We start from the raw sequence: 19,279 nt of genomic DNA, 5'->3' as shown, positions 1-19,279 counted from the left end.
AATTGGGAGGAAGAGGGAGAGGGAGACTGGGACGAGACCGGGCTGTGGTGCGGAGAGAGGCTGAGGCTGAAGAGAGGGAGAGAGGGCGCGGGGACCGCCCATAGCCATAATCTTTCTGCTACCCTCAGGAGAGAAAAGGGGAAAGGGAGGAGGCCTGCGCGGGAGTGGGGGCTGTCACCGTCGGACCCTGGCGTGAGAGGGGCCGTGCGGCCGAACGTCCCCGGGGTGGGCCCCCTGTCGGTGGCCGAAGACCTGGGTCTCAGGCCCTTCCGTCCCGAATTTCCGGGCTTGACCTCTCGCTTCTCAAGTATCCGGGTATCAACCCCTCAGATTCCAGATATCCCGGACTTGGGTCCCAACCTCTCTAAACCTGGGGCTCTGTTTCATAGGATCTCGAATACCTGGGGTTCAGGCCCCTGCGTGCACCGGTATCCGGGGTTCATTCCCCACGCGTTCAAATACCAGATTCTGCCTCCCTCCGTTCAAATATCTGGGGTTCAGACCCCACAATCAGAAATCCGGGATTCAGCAACTATCGCCCTCGAGGAGGAGGAGGACTGGACCGCGAGGTCAGATCAGGTTGTCACCCCCTCCCCTCCAGGGGAGGCTTCCCGGGCCCGCCCCTCAGGAGGGGCGAAAGCCGAGGAAGAGGTGGCAAGGGGAAAGGTCTCCTTGCCCCTCTCCCTGCTTGGCAGAGCCGCTGGAGGACCCCAGGAGGAGGCGGAGGCGCTGGGGCATCATAGTGACCCCTACCAGGTGAGACACGGGGTACAGGGGCGCGGTTCCCTGTGTCTAGCGTTGAGAAGAAAGGGTACCCCTTTCTGAGAAGCTGGGCCTGGGTGGGCCCTCTCCTCAGGACGGGGGAGCCCAGCTGGACCAGTGGTCAGCCTCTGGCTAGCCTTGCCTTCTGGGGCCACCCTGTTCCCCTTCCTCTTCCCTTCATTATGTCTGGTTGATGGGGGACCTCAGGTGACAGGGTCTCTTATGTCACCGAGGGTCACGCCCTAGGGTGCTTGAGCTAATCAGATGGGTTTGCACCCTTCTGGTCTTCTCCGTGTTCACTTTGTCCCTCACAGCTCCCTCTTCTCCAGGCTTATACCCCTTTTTCCTTATTGCTCTGGGTGTTGATTCCCATGCTTCTGATCCCCATGGTGCGTCTGCTTGCTTATCTGTTTTTTAGGCATGGTCTGTTGGGTTTCTTGTCCATGCTAGCAAGTGTGTGTGTGCGTTTGTATTTAGGGGTGCCTGGCAATATTTTCCCCCAGCTATAGTTGCCTTCCAACCTCTTGCTGTGATGGTATAAATAATCTTCTCTATTTGTCAAGCAATCTATCATTTACAAAGTGCTTTACATCCATTCTTTCATGTGACTTCCCATTCCTCTTGTTGGGGGCTCTTTTATTTCCATCTTTCCATTTTACAGTTGAGGATATTGAGGCCCAGAGAGGCTGCCCGAGGTCACACAGTGGCAGAATCAGGATTTGAACCCAGGTCCTCAATCAAGTCTTGCCCCTACTCCAGACCTGTCTCTTGCCATCTGTTTTCTTCTGTGCCTGGGCTTGGCCAGGGGTCCAGAGGAGAGTGAGTTGGGGTGAGATTTAAGAATGACAGGGACAAGAGCTTCCTTTTTAGGAGGGCTGTGCTCAGAAGCTTTTCCTGATGGGAGGCTCTGGCTCCTGCCTTCTGCCTCATGGATTTTGCTTTCTGCTGTGGCCTTCATCTTTACCCTTATCCCAATCTTTGACCTGGGTTCCAAGAGAGCTATCTCTCCTCAAAAATGATAGCCATAGTAGTGTCTCTTAACTGTTAAAGCCCAGCTGCTGAGAGGTAGGACGATCCCCAAAGTATTAAAGCCTTGTTGTGGTGACCCTGGAGGCAGGGAAGGAAAAATCCACATGCTGAGTGTCTGCATAGTGTTCTAAGTATGCGATGTCATTAAAAATCTCAACAGCCACATGCTGTAATCCATTTTACCAAAGAGAACACCAAGTATAGGGAACTTAGTCAAAGCCCTGTTGCTGTACATTACAGATGAAATGTACTGGTAGTGTAGCTTAGGGACAGACTTGGGTTTCCTCATCTGCAGAATGGAGATAACACTGTCTGTTTTAGAAGGTGGTTGTGATTTAGCACAGACATTGGTAGTCGGTCAAATGTTCGTTATATTTGAGGAAGAGGCCCCATGTGATGTTTTGCTGGCATCCCTTACATGTGACCTGGGGTCCTGTGCTGGCGTTCTTGGCTGGGTGGTGGTAAAGAGGTCAGGAAAATTCCTTTGGCAAGTTGTGAGTACCTGCCTTTGTGTGTGGGTGTGTGGTGAGGGTGAGGAGTGCTTGGCAGGGTTGCTGGCGGGAGAGGAGAAAGGGGCCTGCTTTGAGTAGCCTGGGAGCTGCTGAGGACTGGGCTGAGGGCAATCAATCAATCTCCCAGGCTATTCTGAGCCCTCTGCACCCTGGGGGCCCACTGGAGAGGAGGGCTTGCTCCTTGCCCTCCAGCTTCCAGTTGGGCTGAGGAGACAAAATTAACAACAAAACAGGAAACAAGGCACGACAGAATATAATTACATGCTAAATTGTTAGGTGCTTTTAAGGAACTAGAACTCTGCCCTGGGAGTCCAGCTCTGCTGAAGCTCCCTTTGTGCCTAAGTTTCAGCAAGTGCTTAGCCAGGAGCCTGGCTTGGGATCCTCTTGGGGGTCTTGGCTCTGATGTCCTGCAGGAGCTTTCTCTGGGTGTTTGGCTGAGTGCTCCTAGGAGCTCTCTCCAAGGGCTGGAGTGATCAGGAGAGGCTTACTGCAGGAAGGGGCTGAACTTGGGGTGAGTTGCTGAGAGAGTTATGAGAAAGTCCTGTTCTCTGACTGGAGAAGTTCTTCCTTTCTATGCCTCAGTGACCTCATCTGTGAAGTGATGATCATGACCCTGCCCTGCTTGTTTCATACGCTGTTCTGAAAACACAGTGGTGGAGGACCAGCTATGAGCAAGTCACTTAACCTTTCTGAGCCTGTTTCCTCATTTGCAAAGTGGGGGTAATAGTAATACCTCATAAGGTTGTGGTGAGGATTGAATGAGATAATACCTGTAAGGTGCTCACTATACATGCTCAATAAATGCTATTTGTACGCTGCAAATGTCTTGTACCTGTATATGATGTGTATGTGATTGGATTGGACAAGTAAGGCAGCCCAGATCACAGAGATGCCCCCAAAGCCGGGTGCCATTTCTATCCTTGTCCTTCCCATTCTAGATCTCCTCCCTGCCACAGTGTCCCTAATCCTTTTTCAGAGTGAGTCTTCTGGCCCCTCTGGACCAGTACCCGCTTCTAACAATGGCCGGATTTCCACTGCCTCCGGCCTGACCGTTTCCTGCTTTCTTTCAGGGTGTGAGAGTGGGGGGGGGGGGGGGGTGCCTCCGTGCCAAGGGGAGCAGGAAGGTGCCTGGAAATGTTTGGGGTATGGGACTTGTGGGACAGGACGCTTGGGGATCTGGGGTTCTGGCTGGGAGGCAAAATCTTTTGAGGGGAGAAGTAGTGGTTGTTAGGAAATGGAACTTGTTGAGGGCTGAGGAAGGTGGTGAAGATGCTTAGCTCTTAGTCTTCCTAGCAGTTTTAGGGACTCAAGGGACCCGGCTCCTGTGCTCTGGTTGCCAGGGCAACTTTATTTTTTTGGAGCTTTGTAGTGGTTCCTAATTTCCCCCTGCCCTTCCTCAGCAGTGCTTCCCTCTCGTTGGGAAACTAGAGGAGAAGGCAGAAACTTGAGGGGTCCGTTTCTCTCTCTGAAGGCCCCATCCTTGCTCTCAGGGTCCCATTTCTGTTCTCTAGGTCAGGCCCCACTCTCAGGGCCCCCAGGGGCCACCATGCCAGCTGGGGGCCGGGCCGGGAGCCTGAAGGACCCTGATGTGGCTGAGCTCTTCTTCAAGGATGACCCCGAAAAGCTCTTCTCTGACCTCCGTGAAATTGGCCATGGCAGCTTTGGAGCCGTGTACTTTGTGAGTTGGGGCTTGGGAGAGTAGGGTAGGGCTGGTGATTATATTCTTCCCCATGTGGACTTCCAAAAAGCTCTCTACACTACTCCACCACTAAAGTCTTTCCTGCCTTGTCCTACTGGGCCAGCAAGTCTCACTGCTGCCCAATTCTCGCTGGAGACCTTCACCATCTTCTGGTCTGGTTCTCTAGGCTCGAGATGTCCGGAATAGTGAGGTGGTGGCCATCAAGAAGATGTCCTACAGTGGGAAGCAGTCAAATGAGGTAGGTCAGGCTTGACAAGACTGGGTTAGGGGCAGGGGACCCCAATCTCAAGATGCTGGCTGAGTAAGCCTCTCCCCTGCCTGACCTCCTCCCAGAAATGGCAGGACATCATCAAGGAGGTGCGGTTCCTACAGAAGCTCCGGCATCCCAATACCATTCAGTACCGGGGCTGTTACCTGAGGGAGCACACGGCTTGGGTGAGCTGGCCCTTTGCCTCTGGCTTAATCTTTGTCCCTACTCAGGCCCATCGTTATCCTGGTCCAGTCTCTTAGGCGGGCTTTGATCAGGGTGCCATTGTAGGGATCTTGGGAAGGAGAAAGTCTCATCCAACTTCTTTAGTGCTCAGACAAACCCATGAGCATCAGTGTCCGTCCAGAAGGAGAGGCTGATTTGAAGAGTGAGATAGACTGTTAGCAGTTGGAAAGGGGCACATGAGCTGGAGGAGATGGAGATTGAATGGGGCTTTGAAAGGATTCAGATGAGAGTGGTGGTATCTAGCGGTCTTTCTAGGGGAGGCCCTGACTCTAGGGACTCTCCCAGCACCCCCTTGTTTTCTCAATTGTCCTTCCTCCCTGTCATTACCCCGGGGGCATTGCCTGAGTGGAGGATAGGCAAGGACACTCTCTGTTTTGGATTTCTGCCCAAGGGAGATGGGCCAGGGGTGGCCAGATCTGTTGATCTCTGACCCTTGACTCTTCCTTAGCTGGTGATGGAGTATTGCCTGGGCTCAGCTTCTGACCTTCTAGAAGGTAAGTGACACTTTGGCCAACAAGTGGGAGACGAGAAAAGAGCAGAGAAGCTGTAAGGGAATGGTTAAGGGGAGCGTGCTCCAGTCCATCCTTGAGCTTCCCCAGTTTGATGTTTTACCCTCACTCCCCAGTGCACAAGAAGCCCCTTCAGGAGGTGGAGATTGCAGCTGTGACCCACGGCGCCCTTCAGGGCCTGGCTTATCTGCACTCCCACAACATGATCCATAGGTATAAGCAGCACTGACAATGGCTGGGAGGGGGTGCTCACTACACTACTCCTCATTCAGCTGGGCTACACCCTTTTTGGAAACTGAGGTTAAAGCCCCTGCCCAGCCTTCCTGAGACACATGTCTTATCCTTGTGCTTTGCTTCTGGCAGGGATGTGAAAGCTGGAAACATCCTGCTATCAGAGCCAGGCTTGGTGAAGCTAGGGGACTTTGGCTCTGCTTCCATCATGGCACCTGCCAACTCCTTTGTGGGCACCCCATACTGGTGAGTGGGAGTGATGGTGAGGGGGAGAGCTCCCTGGATATTGGGAGCAGGAGTTGGCATGGTCTGCGCAGGTGATTAGCCTCTTTCTCCTGACTGTTCTCCCAGGATGGCTCCAGAGGTGATCCTGGCAATGGATGAGGGGCAGTACGATGGCAAGGTGGATGTCTGGTCCTTGGGGATAACCTGCATCGAGCTGGGTAAGGGCATCCTCCTCTCTTCTCCCTCCTCCTCTTTTCTCTCTGCTCCTTTCTGTCTCTTACTGTCTCCTGCCCAACCTCTGAGGCCTCTAAGGTCCTGTCCATTTTGACTCTACCCTTGATCCCCAGTACAGGCAGCTGTCAAATCCCGCCAATTCTTAGACCTGAAGATTTCGTAGCATTCATCTCTTCCTGTCCACCACTCTAGTTCTGACTCTTTTTTGTGTGCCATGTACTGTGCTAGTAGATTCTGGAGCTATGGCAGTAAATGAAGTTCCTGTCCTCATGGAATTTACATTCAAGTTAGGGAAATAGGCATATTTTCTCTCAATGTGAGAAAAGCTAAATGGAGAAGTTATGGGAGCAGTACAGTCATAAAACAAGGGACTTGACCTAGTTCAGGGCCTAAGGAAATTCTCTTTGTAGCGGAGATATCTACAGTCAAATGCTCTACCCCTGAGCTATACCCCCTATTTGTCAGGGGTTGTAGCGGAGATATCTAAACTAGAACCACATAAGTAATACTTAGCTGTTGAAGACTGTAGGGAAGAACATTCCAGACAGGTAAGAGCAGGCATGGGGAGCTGAGACTAGCTTCAGTTGTTTGAAATATTACATGTAATGCAAAGAGCAGTGAGTGATGAGGCCAGAGAATTTGGCTCAAATGAGTTCATGAGGCTTTGAGGTCATGTCAAGGTTCTCATCTCTGCCAGCCTACACTATTAAAATACCAATTTAGCGAGATAATGTTTGTAAGGCCTCCCATGCGATGCGAGGCACAGACAGAATAGTTGCCCAAGAAAGAGGTGCCGGTAGTTACTCTTACAGCAACTTCCTGCCGTGATCTTTCCTACCGCAGTCTCTTCTTTGCAGTCTTTCTTATGTCGGAGAGATCTGCCCAAGCTTGGTGCTGTTGTTTCACTCTCCTTCTCAGAGCCATCAGAGGCTCCCCATTGCTTTCAAGACTGAAGCCGTCCCCATCCTTCCTTATACCAAGTTAAAGGCTCTGCTTCCTAAAGGCTGACTCTCCCCTTCATGAGCCCCACCCACTTTAGTGTGCCATGAACTTTTCCACTTTCTTGCCTTGGTTTGTATTGTGTCCCCTGCCCAAGGTCAGAGATTTGGACAAGATCTTTCTGTCCATCTTCACATGTCTACATTTACCATTTGAGGCACAGCCAAACAGGTAATGCAAATATGTGAAGGAAGGCAGGTATAGGAAAAGTCTAGAGCTGTCCATTTTATTCCTAGGTTTTGGTAGAGACACGGATACAGAGAAATATTTCTCTATTAAAAAACCCATCAATACTGATTGTAAATGGCAACTGATACTCCATATCAGAGAACCAATATGGAGAGGATTGGCAAACTGGAGATTGCTATTGCTTAGCTCCAGCCCGTTGTTAACGCAGGAATCCAGGCTCTGGTTCACCAGTCTAATTTTTTAAGAGAAATTGGAAATTTAGATGATGATTATTTGTTATGTTGGAATTTAATTTAAAAATCACTGTTTAGGCCAAAAACATAAACACAAAACATTTGGGCCACAAGAGGCTTTCAACTTCAAATCTAAGGCCAAGCTCCAATATCCCTTTTTCCAGGAGACCTTCCCTGAATCCCCTGCAAACATACCATCCTAAGGGCCCACCAGACACCCAGCTTCACAGCCATTTGCCTGTCTTCCTCTCATCAAACTAATTAATAGTTTGAACTTGATATTACTTGTTCAGTCCTATTTCATCCTCCCTGTTAGACTGGAAGTTCCTCGAGGACAGGGCCTGTCTCTTGTTTTTCTTTATCTTCCCCATAATGCTTAGCAAGTTTTTTGCTCTCATTTGGTATCTAATACATATTAGTTGGGCCGTTAACTGAATACTTCTTTTTGCCTTCTTTGGTACTCTCACATACGTTATTTTCTTTGATGCCTATTCCACCGTGTGCAAGGGAGAGCATGGGTGTTGCATTTTACAGAAGGAATTAATTGAGATTCTGGGAATTGCTCAGGGTCACACAGTGAGGAAGTCAGGGAGCTGGGTCGTGAACCCAAGTCTTCTGATTTCCATTCCAGTCTCCTCTGCCCACCTGCCACCTCTCACCTTCTTCCCCTTGACCTTTCTCTGTAGCGGAACGGAAACCACCGCTGTTTAATATGAATGCGATGAGTGCCTTATACCACATTGCACAGAATGAGTCCCCCGTGCTCCAGTCAGGACACTGGTGAGGACTGGGATTCCTGGGCTTAGGGGTTAGGCTATAGGGTAAGGCTGCCTGGCTCATGCCCTTGCCACCCCTCCCTCTCCCTCCTGTGACTTCTAGGTCTGAGTACTTCCGGAATTTTGTCGACTCCTGTCTTCAGAAAATTCCTCAGGACAGACCAACCTCAGAGGTTCTTCTGAAGGTGAGAGCTCACTGGTCTAGCATTCTTTCAGAACTGTAGCTTGTTAAGAGTCACAGAAACCCCTCAATGAAATTAGTGATTCCCACTTTTTCCTCCACCAAGAACTTCGTTTGTGAATTCCCACCCCTATCCCCAGTGGACACTATGTTTTGCAAGCTTTTGTCTACCATGCTGCCTTTATTTATTAAGTAATTATTTGTTTTCCCATCTTTTATTAACCAAAGATGTATATAAGCCAGAGCTTCTGGTCATTGTGCGATAACCAGGGTTACCACACTGATCTAATGTAATTGAAGCCAAAAGCCTGTATAGCCTTGTCATGGGTAAATGTATGATTTCCCTTAGGGTTTTTTGAGTTATCAAAAGTAGAGAGGCCCCCATTCCCGTCACAGATACATGGGGGCCTAAGGAGCCCTAGTTGGAAACTGATGTAGGTTGTCTAATTTGACCTACTTGTTTTGTAATTGTGGGATACCTTTTGAGGCCCAGAGAGGCCACATGAGATGTGGGGCATGCAGCACTTTGATAGAGGGCCTGGACTAGAATCTACATCTCCCGACTGTTCTCGCCTGTCAGCCATGCCTAGAAGGATAAGAGACTGTCTGGGAAGTAGAGATTGGGTGGGGAAGATTAATGTGGGAGGAGGGATTTGGACAAGGCCAGCATCCATCCCTGGTGAGCATGAGCCCCAGGGGAGTGCCTCAGGCCAGAGGGAATGCTAAGACCCATGGGATACTCGGGGGTGGGGAGTGCTTGGCTGCAGGCCTCAGTGTTCTCTTCCCCCAGCACCGCTTTGTGCTCCGGGAGCGGCCACCCACAGTCATCATGGACCTAATCCAGAGGACTAAGGATGCTGTGCGGGAGCTGGACAACCTACAGTACCGTAAGATGAAGAAGATACTATTCCAAGAAGCACCCAATGGCCCTGGCACCGAGGCCCCAGAGGAGGAGGAGGTGACCCAGCTAGCCCTGCCACCCTTCTTTACCACCATGTTGTGCTTGCGTCCTAGCAGCTGCTTGGCTTCCCTTCCCCAACCCTCCCCATGCCCTCTGTCTCCTTATACTACCTCATGTACATACCCCTTGTCCTTCCCCTTCCCTGCCCAACAGCCTACACCCTATCCACAGGAGACAGAGCCCTACATGCACCGGGCCGGGACACTGACCAGTCTAGAGAGTAGCCACTCAGTGCCCAGCATGTCCATCAGCGCCTCCAGCCAGAGCAGCTCAGTCAATAGCCTAGCAGATGCCTCGGACAATGAGGAGGAGGAGGAGGAAGAAGAGGAGGAGGAGGAGGAGGAGGAGGAAGGCCCTGAAGCTCGGGAGATGGCCATGATGCAGGAGGGGGAGCACACAGTCACCTCCCATAGCTCCATCATCCACCGTCTGCCGGTATGCAGCTCACCCTGAATAGTAGTCCTGACAGTGGCAAAGCCGAGCCCCAGCTCATACTCAGGAATCACCTGGGTTCCCTGTTGTCCCTCCCAAACATGACTGGTCTTCCTCTAAATCTGACTGGGTCCCCAGGGAACTCCATTTCTGCCCAGTGCCCTCTGAACCTTGGGCATCTCTTCCACCTTCCCTTCCTTTAGGGCTCTGACAACCTGTATGATGACCCCTACCAGCCAGAGGTGACCCCAAGCCCTCTCCAGCCACCTGCAGCCCCAGCTCCCACCTCTACCACCTCTTCTGCCCGCCGCCGGGCCTACTGCCGCAACCGGGACCACTTTGCCACCATCCGTACTGCCTCCCTGGTAAGTGCAGCCATCCTCCCTCAGCCTGTATACCCCAAACTCTTTTTCTAAGTCCAGAAATTATTTTCTTTCTGTGGCACATGATTAAGTCCAGTTTCCACCCTCACTTTCTGTTGCTGTCTGTCTCCTTCTCCTCACCTTGACCCTCCCCCATCGCTTCTCCTCCCAACAGACTGTTTTGGTTATGTTGCCCAATGTGGGTGTTCCTAGCTTGGCAAATTCTTACCTAATTTTTGTGACTGGGCTTAAATATTGTCTTCTGGGGTGCCTTTCCAGGCTCCTGGTCAGCCAGGTGCTTCACATCCCTGTGCTATGGTGTACCTTGAATGGCATTATGACAGGTTTGCTTGATTCTGTGCCCCTGGAGGGCAAGGATTGTGTTCAGGTGTCTGCCTCATGCCAGTGATTGGCTTTCAGGCCCACACACTTGCCTGTATTTAATCCTTACAGCTCCTTTGGGAGGGAGAGAGTATGATCCCATTTGAGAAATGAGGAAGCTGTGACTCAGAGGGGCTGCTTGCCCAAGGCACTTGTTCAGGCACCTTTGGTGGTTCTCAAATTCTGTAAGCAGGACCTTGGTCCTCTCCTAAAATCAAATCATGGCAGTATTTTTCTCAGTTCACAGGAAAAAGTGGGTAGACTTGTTATAAAACATAGTTTTTCATCCATACTTTTAATAAACCTTTAGATTATGTTCCTGCTTGGCTGCAAGCACCAACAATCCCCTTAGAGGCCACTGGTTGGTCTAGTATGTTCTTATGGCTTCTGCTTATGGCTGGTTGTTCTGCTAGGAAAACTCTTCAGATCCTCTGATGCTTGGTGCTTTGTGCTACTATGCAGAGAGGTGTGTTTCTTCCAGGGGCTTGGCCACCTAGACTAGTTTGGGGTCCACTCACATAGCCCCTTGACAATGAGACCTGAGCTCAAACCTTAAATGAAGACATCCAAGCCCAGTGTTCTTGTTATTCCAACATCTGGTGGCTCAGATCGGCTCTGTACCTGGGCTGTAATGGGTCCTCAGTATTTCCTGAAGGTGGAGAAAGCCAACACTTATTGGTAGGGTGTTCTAGACACTGTTACGTATGTATCAGACTTAATCTCCACAGCCCCCAAGAGGAAGTAGTATTGCCCCATTTAACAGATGAGGGAACTGAGGCTTAGCGATAAGGTCACATAGTAAGTGATAGAGCTAGGATTTGGGCCCAGGTCTGTGTGATGCCTCTACTCTTTTGAATTAATCTGAATTGTTCCTGCTTTTATGCCAGGCCCTGTGCTGGACAGCTTTCATCTCATTCAGTCACACCAACTATGAAGTAGACTGTATCTCTATTATCCAGTTGAGGTTGCAGGCTCAGAGAGGTTAAGTGTGAGGAAGGTACCAAATGAGAATTAAACCCATGAATAAAACCCATGTTCTTCACCCATACAGCACAAAGACTGTGTATATTAATAAAATGGGGTCAGGGCTAAGCCCCGCTTCTCATTCTCTCTTGCATCCCAGGTCAGCCGTCAGATCCAGGAGCATGAGCAGGACTCAGCCCTGCGGGAGCAGCTGAGTGGCTATAAGCGGATGCGACGACAGCACCAGAAACAGCTGCTGGCCTTGGAGTCGAGGCTGAGGGGTGAACGTGAGGAACATAGTGCACGGTTGCAGCGGGAGCTTGAGGCACAGCGGGCTGGCTTTGGGGCTGAGGCAGAAAAGCTGTCACGAAGGCACCAGGCCATTGGTGAGAAGGAGGCGCGAGCTGCCCAGGCCGAGGAGCGTAAGTTCCAGCAGCACATCCTGGGACAGCAGAAGAAGGAGCTCGCTGCCCTTCTGGAGGCACAGAAACGAACCTACAAACTTCGGAAGGAGCAGCTAAAGGAGGTGGGATAGGCCTGCAGCAGTAGGTGGGGCCAATGCTGGGTGAGGCAGGTCCTGAGCTCCCTGTTCTCCCTACTGCCCTTGCCCAGGAGCTCCAGGAGAACCCCAGCACGCCCAAGCGGGAGAAGGCCGAGTGGCTTTTGCGGCAGAAGGAACAGCTACAGCAGTGCCAGGCAGAGGAGGAGGCTGGGCTGCTGCGGCGGCAGCGCCAATACTTTGAGCTACAGTGTCGCCAGTACAAGCGCAAGATGCTGCTGGCTCGTCACAGCCTGGACCAGGACCTTCTACGAGAGGTAGGCCACCCCATCCGCTGTTCCTCTCCCGAATCCCAGGCACCGACCCTTTTCTATTTACCTCACTTGTAGTTATCTTTCCCCTCTGTCCCCGTTTGTGTTATGCCTGGGCTTCTCCTCAACATCCCTCTTGCTTTCCATGCCTATCAGGCTCTGCTAGAGTTCTCTTAGGCTTCTGTTCCCAGGCCAGCCAGGAGCTTGGCTCCCTTATACCCCTCATCTACACCCCTCATCTTTCCACCCTGTGCTCCCTCTACCATGAGGTCCTAGGGCTCTCACTTCCCTGATGCCAATAAGGCTTCCTGACTGGGCTCTGGGCCCTGCCTCTCTTCTGCCTCAGGACTTGAACAAGAAACAGACACAGAAGGACTTGGAGTGTGCATTGCTGCTGCGGCAGCATGAGGCCACACGGGAGCTGGAGCTACGGCAGCTCCAGGCTGTACAGCGCACACGGGCTGAGCTCACCCGCCTGCAGCACCAGACGGAGCTGGGCAACCAGCTGGAGTACAACAAGCGGCGTGAACAAGAGTTGCGGCAGAAGCACGCAGCCCAGGTTCGCCAGCAGCCCAAGAGCCTCAAAGTACGTGCAGGCCAGCGTCCCCCGGGCCTCCCGCTCCCCATTCCTGGGGCTCTGGGACCACCCAGCACAGGCATCCCTAGAGAAGAGCAGCCCTGCTCATCTGGCCAGGAGGCAGTCCTGGACCAAAGAATTCTGGGAGAGGAGGAGGAAGCAGTTCCTGAGAGAAGGATTCTGGGAAAGGAAGGGGCCACCCTGGTGCCAGAGGAGCAGAGGATATTGGGGGAAGAATCAGGAACCCCTATTCCTAGTCCACAACATCATAGGAGTTTGGTTGATGAGGAAGTTTGGGTTCTGCCTGAGGAGGAGTTAGAGGAGCTTAGAGTCCCATCCCTGGCACCCCAGGAGAGGAGCATTGTGGGCCAAGAGGTGGCCGAGGCATGGAGCTTGTGGGGGAAGGAGGATGGGAGCCTCCTGGATGAGGAATTTGAGCTTGGCTGGGTCCAGGGCCCGGCACTGACCCCAGTCCCGGAGGAGGAGGAGGAAGAGGAGGAGGGAGCTCTAATTAGGACCCCAAGGGATCCTGGAGATGGCTGTCCCTCACCAGACATACCCCCTGAACCTCCCCCAACACATCTGAGGCCTGGCCCTGCTAGCCAGCTCCCTGGACTCCTGTCCCATGGCCTCCTGGCTGGCCTCTCCTTTGCAGTGGGATCCTCCTCTGGCCTCCTACCCCTACTACTTCTGCTGCTGCTCCCACTGCTGGCAGCCCAGGGTGGGGGTGGCCTGCAGGCAGCGCTGCTGGCCCTTGAGGTGGGGCTGGTGGGCCTGGGAGCCTCCTATCTACTTCTTTGTACAGCCCTGCACCTGCCCCCCAGTCTGTTCCTACTCCTGGCCCAGGGCACTGCACTGGGGGCTGTCCTGGGTCTGAGCTGGCGCCGAGGCCTTATGGGCGTCCCTCTGGGCCTTGGGGCTGCCTGGCTCCTAGCCTGGCCAGGCTTGGCTCTACCTCTAGCAGCTATGGCAGCTGGGGGCAAATGGGTACAGCAGCAGGGCCCCCGGATGCGCCGGGGCATCTCTCGACTCTGGTTGCGGGCTCTGCTGCGCCTGTCACCTATGGCCTTCCGAGCCCTACAGGGCTGTGGAGCTGTGGGAGACCGGGGCCTGTTTGCACTCTACCCCAAGACCAACAAGAATGGCTTCCGCAGCCGTCTGCCTGTTCCTGGGCCCCGGCGGAGTAATCCCCGCACTGCTCGACACCCACTAGCCCTGTTGGCAAGGTTTTGGGCCCTGTGCAAGGGCTGGAACTGGCGCCTGGCACGGGCCAGCCAGGGTTTAGCCTCCTGCTTGCCCCCCTCAGCCATCCACGCATTGGCCAGCTGGGGCCTGCTTCGGGGTGAACGACCCAGCCGTATCCCCCGGCTGCTACCACGCAGGCAGCGCCGGCTAGGGCCCCCTGCCTCCCGCCAACCACCACCAGGGATTCTAGCTGGGCGGAGAGCCCAAACCCGCCAGTCCCGGGCCCTGCCCCCCTGGAGGTGACCAACTCTAGCTCTTCCCCAGCCCAAATCTAGAGCATTGAGCACTTTATCTCCCACTACTCAGTGAAGTTTCTCCAGTCCCAGTCCTCTCCTCCCTTTTACCCCTCCTTCCTCAGTATGCTTCCCCACCTTACCTCGAGCCCTTTGGACCTCTAGACAGGCAGCCTCCTCCACCGTGGAGTCCGGAAGTTACACTTTATGTCCTGACACTCCTCCCCCACCCTAAGTTATTGCTGTTCTCCCTGTGTGTGTGCTCATCCTCACCCTCATCGACTCAGGCCTGGGGCCAGGGGTGGCAGTGGGTGGGAAGAGTCATGGTTTTTTTCTCTCTTTGATTTTGTTTTTCTGTCTCCCTTCCAACCTGTCCCCTTTCCCCAACCAAAAAAAGAAAAAGACAAACACAAATAAAATATCTGAGCGGAACTGTACTTTTGGCCCAGGCTGCCTCTGTCTGCTTTGTCCTGCCGCCTAGCCTCCCCCGTATGCCCCCAATCTGGACCCTTGGCTCCCAGTTCCATGAACTCTTCACCCCCATCTACGTTATCTCGACCCCTTTCACTCCTCAGCCTCATCCTCTCTGCCTCCATAGCTTCGTTGCACCATGACCACCACCAGCTCAGGGTTCTGGGCCCCTGTTGAGCTTCCACAGAACTTCTTGGTCCTGCAGTTCTCATTTGTGGATTCCTTCCAGAGAGTGCTTAGGTTCTGGGTTCTTTTGTCCTCATCCCCTGCCTTTTATCCCAACCCAATCCCTATGTGGTTCCCTTCTGTCTGGGAACTGAGGTTCTCTCCTGGCATTAGGTGTTACCCTAGAGGGCTGGGGGATGGGACTGTAAACCCTCCACAGTAGTGGGTGGTGAGTTTGAGGGGCCAGGCAGAGAGAGTGGGGGCTGTGGAAATGGGATTGGTGGTGGGCTTGGAGTGGGAGCTGAGTGCGTGAGGAGTCAGGCTGGAATGTGGAGATCTGGTCCGGGTGGCACCTGCTGGCCCCTTGAACTTGTCAGGCCCTTTCTGGCCACCTCCTTTGCCCCTTTCCCTTATGTGGCCCCGCATGGAGCCACCCCTTCTTATCCATTTCTCAGCTCAGTGCTTATCCTCCTTTCCTCCCTCCCACCCTGAGGTGCTGAACCTAAGACTTCCTCTGTCTTTTCCTTAGCTCTCTTCTCTTCCATGGGTGTGTTGTAACTTGGTTTTCTTACTCACTCTTGTGCATATTCTGTATCTGCTCACATGCTTCTTTCTCTAGGTCATATGTTATCCCTCTTTGCATGGTCAAAACTTCTTATGTGCACTCACTACTCTTTAAAAGATTCTCACTTCCCTGTCCATGAACTCTCCTGCTGTTTCTTGTGAGTTTCCCACCCGACTCTGTGAACATGCTCTTGGAACCTGTCTTGTTTTCTTTGCATCTCTTGCCTATTGAGAATCTTCCTGATCTTGCTCAACACAATCCCATCTCTCCATGTCTGTCTGTATACAGCTCCCCCCGCCCCCTCTGTCTAACATGTTTTCTGTTTCTCTCCCTCTCCCTGTCTCTGCTTCTGTCTCCTCTCCTCCTCTCTCTCATCTCCCCTTCTCCCCTGGTTGTTCCTCCTCTTCCTCCTCCTCCTCCTCCTCCTCCTCCTTCTCCTCTCCTCCCCTGCCCCCACCTCCCCTCGGTCCGTCCACTGCATAGTCTAAGGAGCTGCAGATAAAGAAGCAGTTCCAGGAGACGTGTAAGATCCAGACTCGGCAGTACAAGGCTCTACGGGCACACTTGCTGGAGACGACGCCCAAAGCTCAGCACAAGAGCCTCCTCAAGCGGCTCAAGGAAGAACAGACCCGCAAGCTGGCAATCCTAGCCGAGCAATATGACCAGTCCATCTCGGAGATGCTCAGCTCACAGGCGGTGAGGCCTGGGGTCCAGGGAGGGAGCATGGTGGAGGTTGCCTCTGTATTTCCAGCTTAGTTATGGGCAGTGGGAGTCAGGGGGTGTGGACAGAGATGGGATTTTTTGTTCTTGGGAAACTCAGATACTCTCTTAGTATTCTCTGCAATGGTTTTATTATCTCTCTGAAGTATTTTCTTAAGGTCTTGACAAAGCCTGCCTGCCTACTCTACCAAGAACGACTGAGGAAAGAGTGGCTATAATTTTTTCCTGGGCCTGAGTTAGTTTAATGTGTGAACAGGGAGCAAATCAAAATGATTGTGGCCCTCAGGCCGATTTACTCAGACTTCTGGAGGATTTTAAAGGTTGCTGTTCTAAAAATAATCACACGTAACACTTGGAATGGGCCACTTAAAATTTACACTTAGTGTAAAAAGTAAAAGTGCCCCTGTTCATTGCCATTCCCTCACCCAATCCCACCTCTCAGATGTAACTGTTAATAAATTGCATTTTAGATTTTTTCCTCACTTATTTGGAAAATTATATAAAAATTTTAAACAAAAATGGAATCATACATTACATACTGTTCTCTAACTTCTATTCCCACCTAATATTTCTTGGACATCTTTCCATATCGTGCACTTAGCTCATTTTTTTTAACAGCGTAGACTTGCCCACGGTATGAACATACCGTAATTTATTTAACCCATCCCTTATTGGTGGACATTTAGGTTGTTTCCAGTATTTTGCTATTACAACGCTTCAGTGAACACCTTCAAGCACATGTGCAAGTATACCTGGGGGATAAATTCCTGGAAGTGTAATTGCTGTGTCACAGGGTATGACGACCTTTCATTTTGATAGATGTTGAGGCTGGCTGCTTCTTGAAACCTTAGGGTCCAGGCCTACCTGGGGCAGGGGAGGATGTGGGGGTGAAGGAGGAGGCCCCTAAAACTAGTTCCTCCTATTCTCCAGCTGCGGCTTGATGAGACCCAGGAGGCAGAGTTCCAGGCCCTTCGTCAGCAGCTTCAACAGGAACTGGAGCTGCTCAATGCTTACCAGAGCAAGATCAAGATCCGCACAGAGAGTCAACATGAGAGGGAGCTACGGGAGCTGGAGCAGAGAGTAGCTCTGAGGCGGGCACTGCTGGAGCAGCGGGTGAGAAGGCTCAGCCTCTAGCACAGGGTGGGGAGGGGAGCCCCCGCTGCCCCGGACTCTCTAACTTCTGTTCTGGGTGCCCCAGGTGGAGGAGGAGCTGCTGGCCCTGCAGACAGGGCGCTCCGAGCGAATCCGGAGTTTGCTCGAGCGGCAGGCCCGTGAGATCGAGGCTTTCGATGCTGAGAGCATGAGGCTTGGCTTCTCCAGTATGGCTCTGGGGGGCATCCCAGCTGAGGCTGCTGCCCAGGGCTATCCCACTCCACCCCCTGCCCCTGCCTGGCCCTCCCGTCCTGTTCCTCGTTCAGGGGCACACTGGAGCCATGGTCCTCCTCCACCAGGCATGCCACCCCCAGCCTGGCGTCAGCCCTCTCTGTTGGCTCCCCCAGGTCCCCCAAACTGGCTGGGGCCCCCAGCACAGAGTGGGACACCCCGTGGTGGAGCCCTGCTGCTGCTAAGAAACAGCCCCCAGCCCTTGCGGCGGGCAGCCTCAGGGGGCAGTGGCAGTGACAATGTGGGCCCACCTGCTGCCGCAGTGCCTGGGCCTCTGAGCCGCAGCACCAGTGTTGCTTCCCACATCCTCAATGGTTCCTCCCACTTCTATTCTTGAAGTGCAAGGGTGGATGGGAAGATGAATGGGGCAGGGGCAGGGGCAGGGGCAGGGGTGGGTGGAGCCTGATCCTGGAGGGCTGTAAGCTCCAGGCCCACCCAAAGGTAGGGGATAGGATGTTGGCTCCAGCTCCCCTCAAACCTCATCTCATGAGCTTCTTGGGCTGGCCAATGGCCCGGGGCCAGCTTGGGCATAGGTGCCTCAAGGCTGACCAGGAGCCCCTGCCTCCCCACCATGGTGCCAGGGTCTCTCTCCATCACAACTTCAGGAAAGGAGAGAGATGTGCGTGTCAAATATTCATCTAGTCCCCTTGGGGAGGGGAAGGGTGGGTCTAGATCTATTATATTCAAAGAAGTATACTACCCCCTGCAATGGGGCCATCGACTGGGGTCGCCAGGCCCTCCAGACCTGGGATGTGGCAGAGCAGGTCTGGGGCCTGGGGTGGGGAGAATGGGAGATAAAGGCCTTCCTAGGAAAGAAGGATCAGGATGGGGTCTGGGATCAGGATGCCTGCGTCTCTCCATTCCCCTGTTGCTGTATGACGTCCTGTGCCGTCTTGTCCTTTATCTTTTTTTTTTAATTGAGATCAGAGCTGGGGCAGGGGACCAAGGGAAGGACCAGGGAAGGGGCTGCTCCCGGGCCTGGGGGCAGTCATGGGAGCCCCTCCCAAGCTACGGGGCTGGCACAGAGCCCCACAGCAAGCTTTTAATAAACTGTTGGTTATTCTAACAGATCCCAGGACTCACCCTTTCTGTCTTAAGGTGTGTATTAAGGACTGTTGGATGGCAGGTGATGGTGTTACTTTTATGTATGTATTTGTTTATTTTAAAGAAGTATTTAAGTATCTTGTTATTGTATAGTTTGTAATTTTTTTTTTGAGGAAGATTGGCCCTGAGCTAACATCTGTGCCCATCTTCCTCTAATTTAATATGTGGGACACCTGCCACAGCATAGCTTGAGAAGCGACGCACAGGTCCGCACCCAGGATCCAAACCGATGAACCCCGGGCCGCTGAAGCAGAGTGTGCAAACTTAACTCCTGCATCACCGGGCCGGCCCTAGTGTTAGTTGTATTTAAAGAGAGAATTTATTGGGCCATGTAACTAAAAATTTCAGTGATTTTAATGCCTCTCAGGCATGACTGAATCCAGAGCCTCAAAGGAGGTCATCAGTGTCTTGACCTCTTCTCCCCTTTGCTTTGGCTTCAGAGATTTTCAGAAGGTTCACTTCACACACAGGTCACACACGGGCCCCTGGCAGCTCCAAGCTTACATCTCAACAGCAAGAATTCCAGCAAAGTCCTGAAGTGCCTTCATTGGCTCAGTCTGTAGCCAGAGGCCTGGGGTGCTCTGATTGATCAGATTAGGTCCCAAACACACCCCCTTTAAGGCTGAAAGAGTGGGCCGATGGACTAAGTGGCTATTTCCAGAAGAGGTAAGGAAGACACCAGCTGTCCGCAAGTCATTTTGTTTTGTGCTTCACATTCTTAAGGCCAGTTATTTGGATCCTTCTCCCAACTAGGCATTAGGTTATCAAACACAGTGAAAAGCAGGGTGATCAGAGGGGCCCGCTGGTCAGGCTGAAGGAAGGAGGATAGGAGCCT

At 52.6% G+C, this 19,279-nt stretch overlaps 1 protein-coding gene across 6 annotated transcripts; it reads left to right on the top strand.

Annotated features, from left to right (window-relative positions):
- Positions 1 to 18,527, top strand: TAOK2 (TAO kinase 2). Of its 6 annotated transcripts, none has more exons than XM_046666577.1 (19): positions 3 to 756; positions 3,815 to 3,981; positions 4,169 to 4,240; positions 4,336 to 4,437; positions 4,944 to 4,989; positions 5,121 to 5,217; positions 5,368 to 5,481; positions 5,587 to 5,678; positions 7,802 to 7,895; positions 7,995 to 8,076; positions 8,863 to 9,030; positions 9,205 to 9,468; positions 9,669 to 9,830; positions 11,332 to 11,697; positions 11,784 to 11,987; positions 12,328 to 12,567; positions 15,721 to 15,933; positions 16,888 to 17,070; positions 17,156 to 18,527. In XM_046666577.1, the coding sequence occupies exons 2-19, from the start codon at positions 3,850 to 3,852 to the stop codon at positions 17,675 to 17,677; spliced, it is 3,153 nt and encodes a 1,050-aa protein (XP_046522533.1). In that variant the 5' UTR covers positions 3 to 756; positions 3,815 to 3,849; the 3' UTR covers positions 17,678 to 18,527. The 6 variants fall into 6 exon arrangements, with proteins under 6 accessions (XP_046522530.1, XP_046522528.1, XP_046522529.1 ...); XM_046666575.1 differs by having other exon boundaries at positions 9,187 to 9,468; XM_046666578.1 differs by lacking the exon at positions 17,156 to 18,527 and adding an exon at positions 16,644 to 16,751 and having other exon boundaries at positions 9,187 to 9,468; positions 16,888 to 17,023.
- The last annotated feature ends 752 nt before the right edge of the window (positions 18,528 to 19,279 follow it).

Source organism: Equus quagga, chromosome 7 (assembly GCF_021613505.1).
Source record: "Equus quagga isolate Etosha38 chromosome 7, UCLA_HA_Equagga_1.0, whole genome shotgun sequence".
NCBI classification, from domain to species: Eukaryota; Metazoa; Chordata; class Mammalia; order Perissodactyla; family Equidae; genus Equus; species Equus quagga.
This window is presented reverse-complemented; position numbering and strand designations above follow the sequence as displayed.

Bases quoted from the DNA above. Each gene is read 5' to 3' on its own strand.
- TAOK2 (XM_046666572.1), top strand. From the start codon at position 3,850: ATGCCAGCTGGGGGCCGGGCCGGGAGCCTGAAGGACCCTGATGTGGCT. The intron at 5,482-5,586 runs GTGAGTGGGAGT...CTGTTCTCCCAG, and splicing joins TTTGTGGGCACCCCATACTG to GATGGCTCCAGAGGTGATCC. The intron at 8,077-8,862 runs GTGAGAGCTCAC...CTCTTCCCCCAG, and splicing joins CCTCAGAGGTTCTTCTGAAG to CACCGCTTTGTGCTCCGGGA.